General features: G+C 48.4%; 1 protein-coding gene across 2 annotated transcripts; it reads right to left on the reverse strand.

The window, feature by feature from the left end:
- Positions 1–355: 355 nt before the first annotated feature.
- Positions 356–8,747, reverse strand: zgc:136930 (uncharacterized protein LOC563946 homolog). 2 transcript variants are annotated; one of them, XM_064992100.1, is made up of 9 exons: positions 7,842–8,747; positions 7,377–7,437; positions 7,129–7,224; positions 6,275–6,454; positions 5,692–5,817; positions 4,202–4,422; positions 3,799–3,845; positions 1,266–1,310; positions 356–572 (listed from the first exon to the last, which is right to left on the reverse strand). In XM_064992100.1, exons 1-9 carry the CDS (start codon positions 8,675–8,677, stop codon positions 517–519), a joined length of 1,668 nt encoding a protein of 555 aa, XP_064848172.1. In that variant the 5' UTR covers positions 8,678–8,747; the 3' UTR covers positions 356–516. The 2 variants fall into 2 exon arrangements, with proteins under 2 accessions (XP_064848172.1, XP_064848173.1); XM_064992101.1 differs by having other exon boundaries at positions 3,764–3,845.
- Positions 8,748–8,975: the final 228 nt, after the last annotated feature.

The raw sequence follows: 8,975 nt of genomic DNA on the forward strand, positions 1-8,975 counted from the left end.
GTCCTGTTTAGAACATTGTATGGTGTACTTTATCTGGGGCCTTTGCATGCCAAGCGCAGACCACAAAAATAACGATATTTGAGGAACAGGATAGAGATGACAGAGAGAAGCGTACACACACACACACACTGACATTCTCACATGCACTCTCCAACTATCCTGTTTCTACTAACAAACACAAATAATTATGCAACTAATGTAATTATGCAATTTCTAATCAAAACACAGTAAATTGATGAGTGCACAGACACTCAGTCACACATATAAAATTACGAGTTTGAAAAACATGTAGAAAATTATAATAACATTTCCAAGACTTTATAATGTAACAGAGCCAACATAAATGAGCAGGGGGTCAGATGTAAGATGCAATATTTATTGTGTAGTCTATAAATCAGGGAAAGTGGGGCATAGATTGACAGAGAAGCTCGAGGGGGTTGGGGGTGGGGGGGGTGGGGGTTAAAAGAGTTGCTTGAGCATCTGAACGTCCAACGTTCCAGAGGTACCCTGGTGGAATCAGGTGGAGTCATCTGCGGATGCGGTTTCAGAGATCAGGGAGGTCTCTGTGTGTTCTTAAGGGGAGCAAAGTGAGTGAAGTACAAAAAAATATATATATTACAACTGTTAGGGTAGTACTGTAATTAGATTTGGCATCAAAAATTAACTCAATATTAGGAAGGTGTGCATCGGTTTTGTGTACTCAGTGTGTATTGACTAATGGCTTTACATGATGACGTGATGACTTGTAGAAGGGCATGTAAACGTTACACGGAGTGCACAAAACATTAAGTACACCTTCCTAATATTGAGTTGCACCCCCCCCACCCCCTCCCCCCCCTTGCCCTCAGAACAGCCTCAGTTTGTCAGGGTATGAATAACAAGGTATCAAAAGTGTATCGCAGGGATGCTGGTCCATGTCGACTCCAATGCTTCCCACAGTTGTGTCAAGTTGGCTGGATGTCCTTTGGGTGGTGGATCATTCTTGATACACACAGGAAACTAATTACCATACCTTATTCAAGGGCACTTAAATATTTTGTCTTGCACCATTTCACCCTCTGAATGGCACACACGCACAATCCATGTTTCAAAAGGGTTAAAAATCCTTCTGTAACCTGTCTCCTCCTCCTTCATCTACACTGATTGAAGTGGACATCAGGTGACATCAATAAGGAATAATAGCTTTCACCTGGATTCACCACATGTTATAACAGGTTGTCATGACACATGTTATGACAGGTTGATACCGTACCAAAATGACTGACCTGTTATGATCTCTTTAACTTGTATTCCCCCTCCTCCACCTCCAGCTAGAAAGACAGATATGAAAGGAAAACCAGATGAGGGGATGGAGAAAGAGCACAGAAGAGATAGCGAGGGAGATACCTTGTTTAGCCATATTCAAACATTTTTACTCATGAGATGTTGTGACCCCCAAAGCTGTTCAGCAACTTCCCCATTGCTAAACGTGTTACAGACTTCAGCGGAGAAAATAATATGACCAGAGTGGTAGTTTTCCATTCTCCTACCCTGAGGCTCCCTCTATGTGTGTGAACTTGCCTTTGTATCTAGCCTGGGTAGGGGAGGTAAAGGGGAGCCCTGGGGAGTGCTGGAGCGGGGAGCGTCCCAGCCTGCAGGATGGAAATGTGGAGGTGAATGAGGGCTCTGTCTACCCCTACACTCTCCCTCCACACTCCCTAGGGCTCTGTCTACCCCTACACTCTCCCTCCACACTCCCTAGGGCTCTGTCTACCCCTACACTCTCCCTCCACACTCCCTAGGGCTCTGTCTACCCCTACACTCTCCCTCCACACTCCCTAGGGCTCTGTCTACCCCTACACTCTCCCTCCACACTCCCTAGGGCTCTGTCTACCCCTACACTCTCCCTCCACACTCCCTAGGGCTCTGTCTACTCCCTCCACACACTCTCCTCCACACTCCCTAGGGCTCTGTCTACCCCTACACTCTCCCTCCACACTCCCTAGGGCTCTGTCTACCCCTACACTCTCCCTCCACACTCCCTAGGGCTCTGTCTACCCCTACACTCTCCCTCCACACTCTCCCTCCACACTCCACACTCCCTAGGGCTCTGTCTACCCCTACACTCTTCCTCCACACTCCCTAGGGCTCTGTCTACCCCTACACTCTCCCTCCACACTCCCTAGGGCTCTGTCTACCCCTACACTCTCCCTCCACACTCCCTAGGGCTCTGTCTACCCCTACACTCTCCCTCCACACTCCCTAGGGCTCTGTCTACCCCTACACTCTTCCTCCACACTCCCTAGGGCTCTGTCTACCCCTACACTCTCCCTCCACACTCCCTAGGGCTCTGTCTACCCCTACACTCTCCCTCCACACTCCCTAGGGCTCTGTCTACCCCTACACTCTTCCTCCACACTCCCTAGGGCTCTGTCTACCCCTACACTCTCCCTCCACACTCCCTAGGGCTCTGTCTACCCCTACACTCTCCCTCCACACTCCCTAGGGCTCTGTCTACCCCTACACTCTCCCTCCACACTCCCTAGAGCTCTGTCTACCCCTACACTCTCCCTCCACACTCCCTAGGGCTCTGTCTACCCCTACACTCTTCCTCCACACTCCCCAGTTCTCTTGCCCCCTACACTACCCCTACACTCTCCCTCCACACTCACCAGTGCTCCTGCCACCTACACTACCCCTACACTCTCCCTCCACACTCCCCAGTGCTCTTGCCCCCTACACTCTCCCTCCACACTCGCCACTACTCCTGCCCCCTACACAACACCTGCCCTCCACACGCCCCAGTACTCCTGCCTCCTACACTACCCCGACACTCTCCCTCCACACTCCCCAGTACTCCTGTGCCCTACACTACACCTGCCCTCCACACTCCCCAGTACTCCTGCCCCTTACACTACACCTGCCCTCCACACTCCCCAGCACTCCTGCCCCCTACACTACACCTGCCCTCCACACTCCCCAGCACTCCTGCCCCCTACATTACCCCAACACTCTCCCTCCACACTCCCCAGCACTCCTGCCTCCTACACTACCCCGACACTCTCCCTCCACACTCCCCAGTACTCCTGTGCCCTACACTACACCTGCCCTCCACACTCCCCAGTACTCCTGCCCCCTACACTACACCTGCCCTCCACACTCCCCAGTACTCCTGCCCCCTACACTACACCTGCCCTCCACACTCCCCAGCACTCCTGCCCCCTACACTACACCTGCCCTCCACACTCCTCAGCACTCCTGCCCCCTACACTACCCCAACACTCTCCCTCCACACTCCCCAGTACTCCTGCCCCCTACACTACACCTGCCCTCCACACTCACCAGCACTCCTGCCCCCTACACTACACCTGCCCTCCACACTCCCCAGTACTCCTGCCCCCTACACTACACCTGCCCTCCACACTCCCCAGAACTCCTGCCCCCTCCATGCCAGCTCCAGTGGTCCTACTGATAAACAATCCGTCAGGTGGTCTGACTGGGACATCTCCAGAATGGATTAGTTAATATAAATCGATAAATCGATTAGTCAAATGTAAAATAGATATAGGATTTTAGAAAGGGCCCATCCTGAGTTATTTAAAAAATATATTTTCAATTTTAATATTATTTAAAAAAACAAATTTGTACTGTTGTGTGACATCCATTTGGGTACTTTTTAGGGGGTGGGGGTTAAAAAGTCGCCACTCACTGAAAGCCTATGGGTGCTCGCACCGCCATTTTGATTTGTATTTTCCCATATGGTATTTTTGGCCACTCTATTCACCTCCACTATACTCCCTTGTTTCAAATGTTTCTCACCCGAGAAACTGTAGGAAGATGTTGTAAATCCGGATGTCTCAGGTAATCTGGAGGAAAAAGAGTGAAAATATGACAGTTCAATCCTTCCTTATAGTCTTTTTAGATTACATTATATATTATGTTAAATTTGACTAAAAACCAGTACACATGCCTTCATTTACACCACTTAAATGCAAACTGAACACAGAGACATAAAAATGGTATCAATAACTTTTATAACTAGTATAGCTGCTTTAATTGCCTTACGTTTGCTGGACGTCAAGAAGAGTAGCTGCTGACTTGGCAGCCTTATTCTAATTATTTATATTTATAATAAATACAAATCTGACTCTGGGGAAGTAGAACATTCTTTGCCAGAATCTCACAGTATCCTTTTAATACTGTATGTATTTATTGTACTGACTTGAGGTGGTCGCCTTCCAGCAGGGTCCTGTAAGTGGAGATCTCCACGTCTAGAGCCAGCTTGACGTCCAGAAGCTCCTGGTAGGCCATGATCTGCTTGTGGAGGTCAGTTTTGGCCACCTCGATGGCCGACGTCAAGCTGGAGATCTGACCCTGGTACCCGGCCACGCCCATGCTTGACTGGGCATGGGCTTCTGCCAAGCTCTGCTCCAGGGACATGTTCTGGAGAGAAGGGGTGGAGAGAGAGCAGAGGAATGGAGGTGTGTGAGGGCTGGGATTCCGGACAGAGTAAGGGAGTGAAGGGTAAAGGAGTGAAGGAGATTATGTGAGAAAAGTAGAAGTGAGACAGGGAATACATGGAAAGTAGAGAGTTGAGAGATGGGGAATAATTAGAGAGATGATGAATTCTACACCAGTATTTGGCTATAGTAACTATTGTATTTGCATGTTGTAATGTCTTGGATGAGCAAAGATCTTTAGACAGTGAAAATCATCTCTTGTTTAAGAAAGGAACAGCATTTTTTTTTCAACAGAAAAAAAACAACAACTGCAAATGAATTTGTGCAAGTTCCCTCTGAGGAAGTCTGTCTGGCGCATTCAGAGCTGGTGTCATCTGTGGGACTTTCCTGTCACTCAGAGAACCTGATACAGATTCAACCACTTCCTGCATCTTCTGCATTCTACTTCCTGACGTGATTTATCATAAAGTCTGAAGGTGATCTGCTGGGAAGCAGTGTTCTGAAACAGCAGTTAAACAGTCGGTGTAGCTGGTGAACCGTGTGAAAATGTTTTTTTTTTTTTTTTTTTTTTTTGCTTTGTTGGCTGAAGTACATTTTGCACAAGGTCTTTACTCAGTTATTTAAATGCAGGTGGTTTCTCTTCTGAAATTGGCCTTGTGATTAGCACTCTGGTGGGGATTCTCCACGTGGTCATAGTGAGGCATTTTATTTGCATTTATTGAACGAGGGAATACAGTTGAGAACAAATTCTTATTTACAATGACAGCCTACCCCTTGCCAAACCTAAATGACACTGGGACAATTGTGCGCTGTCCTATGGGACTCCCAAATCACAGCCGGTTGTGATACAGAATGGAATCGAACCAGGGTCTGTAGTGAGGCCTCTAGCAGTGAGATGCAGTGCCTTAGACCGCTGCACCACTCGGGAGATAAGACCAAGACTTTGAGATCAAAATGTTAGGTGTCCCCTCCCACCCCCAAAACCTTACTGTAAAGAGGATACACTAGAGGGACCCAAAATACATGTGGGTACATGTCGACATGCAAATAGTGAGAGAAAGACAAGATAGACAGGTCTCTACATAAATCATGCATTGATGTCAAAGGGAGATTTGTTTTTTGCATGAAAAAAATATATTGACGACTATCCTAATATGGATGACGTACGCAGATCTCAAGTGGCGATCTTGGCCCAATAGTGCTTTTTTTTTTTAGTGTGAGGTGAAGTAGTAAGATGGAGGGTCCCACTCACTGCAGTGACCAGGCCTTGGAGCTCTAGACCGAAAGTCTGCAGCTCCTTCCGGGCCCCTGAGATTTCCATCTTGGCCTCTGAGACAGCCTCCGAACTCTTGGCGGTAGCGGTCTGTATCTCTTCCATCTGCAGGAGGAGAGAGACGCTCCCTGTTAAAACACTATTTACGTTCTTTGGGATTAGCTCATTTAAACAAGCGCCATTTTGTCACTTGGTACCAGGTAGTTGCCACTCAGTAGTGTTAAACTATACAGATTACGAGAAAGTATCAAAAAGTAATCTTTGTTATGACAGACAGTCAGACAGACAGACAGACAGACAGACAGACAGACAGACAGACAGACAGACAGACAGACAGACAGACAGACAGGCCAGGCCCGGCTAGACAGACAAAGACAGACAGAGACATACAGGCTAGACAGACAGACAGACAGACAGACAGACAGACAGACAGACAGACAGACAGACAGACAGACAGACAGACAGACCAGGATTGGCAGACAGACAGGCCAGGGTAGACATACAGGCTAGACAGACAGGCCAGGTTTGGCAGTTAGATAGGTGCAGTAAATTGTTGAAGAACCTTCAGTTTGTAGTAGGCGTCCGCCTCATCTCTGTGTTGCTGCACAGACTTCTCGTACTCCACCCTGATCTTGTTGAGAGCGGTGGAGATGTCAAAGGACTTGCCCGTGTCAACTTCGATCATGGACACGGACGTGTCCATAGACGTGGTGCCCAGTTTGGACTGCAGAGTAGACAATTCCTGTGTGGATAGAAGTTGGACAGTGATGTACAGAGTCAGCTAGACATATTCAGCTAGACAGATTCAGCTAGACAAAGAGTCAGCTAGACAGAGAGTCAGCTAGACAGAGAGTCGGTTAGACAGAGAGTCAGCTAGACAGAGAGTCAGCTAGACAGAGAGTCAGTTAGACAGAGAGTCAGCTAGACAGAGAGTCAGGTAGACAGAGAGTCAGCTAGACAGAGAGTCAGTTAGACAGAGAGTCAGGTAGACAGAGAGTCAGCTAGACAGAGAGTCAGCTAGACAGAGAGTCAGTTAGACAGAGAGTCAGGTAGACAGAGAGTCGGGTAGACAGAGAGTCGGGTAGACAGAGAGTCAGTTAGACAGAGAGTCAGCTAGACAGAGAGTCAGCTAGACAGAGAGTCAGCTAGACAGAGTGTCAGTTAGACAGAGAGTCAGGTAGACAGAGAGTCAGGTAGACAGAGAGTCGGGTAGACAGAGAGTCAGTTAGACAGAGAGTCAGCTAGACAGAGAGTCAGGTAGACAGAGAGTCAGGTAGACAGAGAGTCAGGTGTGATGAACACACACTTCGACAACCAGATATCAAAATAATGACATTGTTCATTTACTATACTCATACTTAATTTACTATTACTAATTTACTATACTCATGAACATAAACACTTAATTCTCTGTACCTCTTCCTGCGTCTTGCTGACAAAGTCCAGTTCGTCCTTCAAGCTGGAATACTTGGCGTCCAAATCAATGCGTAGTTCAGATGCCAAATCTATGTCCTGGAAAGAGAGAGCGATAGTGGTACATCTACACGCTGAACGAATTCGGAGGGAGAGTAGGGAATTTTTACATGTGGGAGGAGGAGTACGTCCGTAAAAATGTACACATTATCCCAGTAAAAAAAAAAATGCCTCTTTGTTTCTCTCTTTACCTTCTTCATAGCTGAAATGTCAGACTCCAGCTGAAACTTCACACCTTGCTCAAAGTCGAACCTGCAACAACATGCAGCAAAGACAAAAAAACCTTTTTCATGCACCATTCAGCTGTACAAGGAAGTTACATCTAACCGTCAAGCTTGTCTATAGAGGGGCCAGATGAATATGGGACGAGGATTTTTTTTTTAAAGTGGTGCTATGCAAAATAAAAGCTATCTGGTCAAGAGGCATATTTTCAACAAATTGAGGAATCTTAAAGGATCACGGTTTAGAGTTTTCATATAGTTTTATCAAACCGAATAAAGTAATAACTGCTTCTTGAATGTTCAATTACTTACAGTTTTTGGCTAAATAAAGGTGGACTAAGTTAGAATATTTATAGTTGTATTGTGCTAGTACTCTAACCAATATATTAAATCATTCTCTGAAAGTGAAATAAAATATGTGAAACGGACACTCACTTGGCCTTGAGTTCGTGGGCAGTGCCACGAACGTTGTCCAGCTCGATCTCCAGTTTGATGGTGTCCAGGGTGAGCGTCTCCAGGGCAACACGGTACTCGCCGAGCTGAGCCTCGTACTCCGCTGTGGTGGTGCTGGAGGACTCTGGAGACCCCATGTCCGCACCCCCCGACAACTGGGACAGTCTGGCCTCCAGGATGGCGTTCTCCTGCTGGAGGACTCTCACTTTGCCCATGTACGAGGAGAAACGTTCGTTGAGGCCGGACAGCATGTTCTTTTCTGCCTGCCGGGACCGCATAGGAGCCAATGCTGGGCCCAGAGAGGTACCCAATGCCATGGCCGACCCGCCACCGATCCCCCCTGCTGCCATGGTGCGTCCCATAGCGAAGGCAGGACTGGCCATCAGGGCTCCACCACCACCATAACCTCCACCTCCACCATAACCTCCACCATAACCTCCACCATAACCCCCACCTCCACCATATCCTCCACCATAACCTCCACCATAACCTCCACCACCACCACCTCCACCTCCACCTAAGCCACCACCGAAACCCAGCCCACCCCCTGCTCCCCCACCCAACCCCAGCCCAGACCCCATAGCCAGTCCACCTCCCAAGCCCATCCCCATGCCCAAGCCTCCTCCGCCACCTCCCCCAAAGCCACTGCCACCTCCCCCAAAGCTACTGCCACCTCCCCCAAAGCTACTTCCACCACCCCCAAAGCCATCTCCAACTCCCCCAAAGCCAAAGCCCAACCTGGCTCCACCGCCTCCTATTCCCCCAGACAGGCCATGGCCACCACCGGCCGACGTCCTGGAGGACCAAGTCACGGACATGATGTGCAGCTGAGGATCAAAGCATATGCAGCAGATGTAAGAGAATGGGAGATAGAGCTGTCTATGAGAGTCGATTCCCCAAAGAATGCAGATCTGGATTTATATACTGTGGAGCCAGGGAGTGTGGGGGGGGGTTGTGGGAGTGGAGGAACAGGACGAGGCTTGTGACTGTGCCACACCACCACTCAGGCACAGACAGAGCCCTCGGGGTGCTGGAGCACCTGCCCTTTCGATTGGTGGTTAAAAAAAATATATAGACAGTTGAAGTCGGAGGTTTACATACACCTTAGTCAAATAC

Source organism: Oncorhynchus masou, chromosome 17, assembly GCF_036934945.1.
Source record: "Oncorhynchus masou masou isolate Uvic2021 chromosome 17, UVic_Omas_1.1, whole genome shotgun sequence".
Classification (NCBI taxonomy): domain Eukaryota; kingdom Metazoa; phylum Chordata; class Actinopteri; order Salmoniformes; family Salmonidae; genus Oncorhynchus; species Oncorhynchus masou.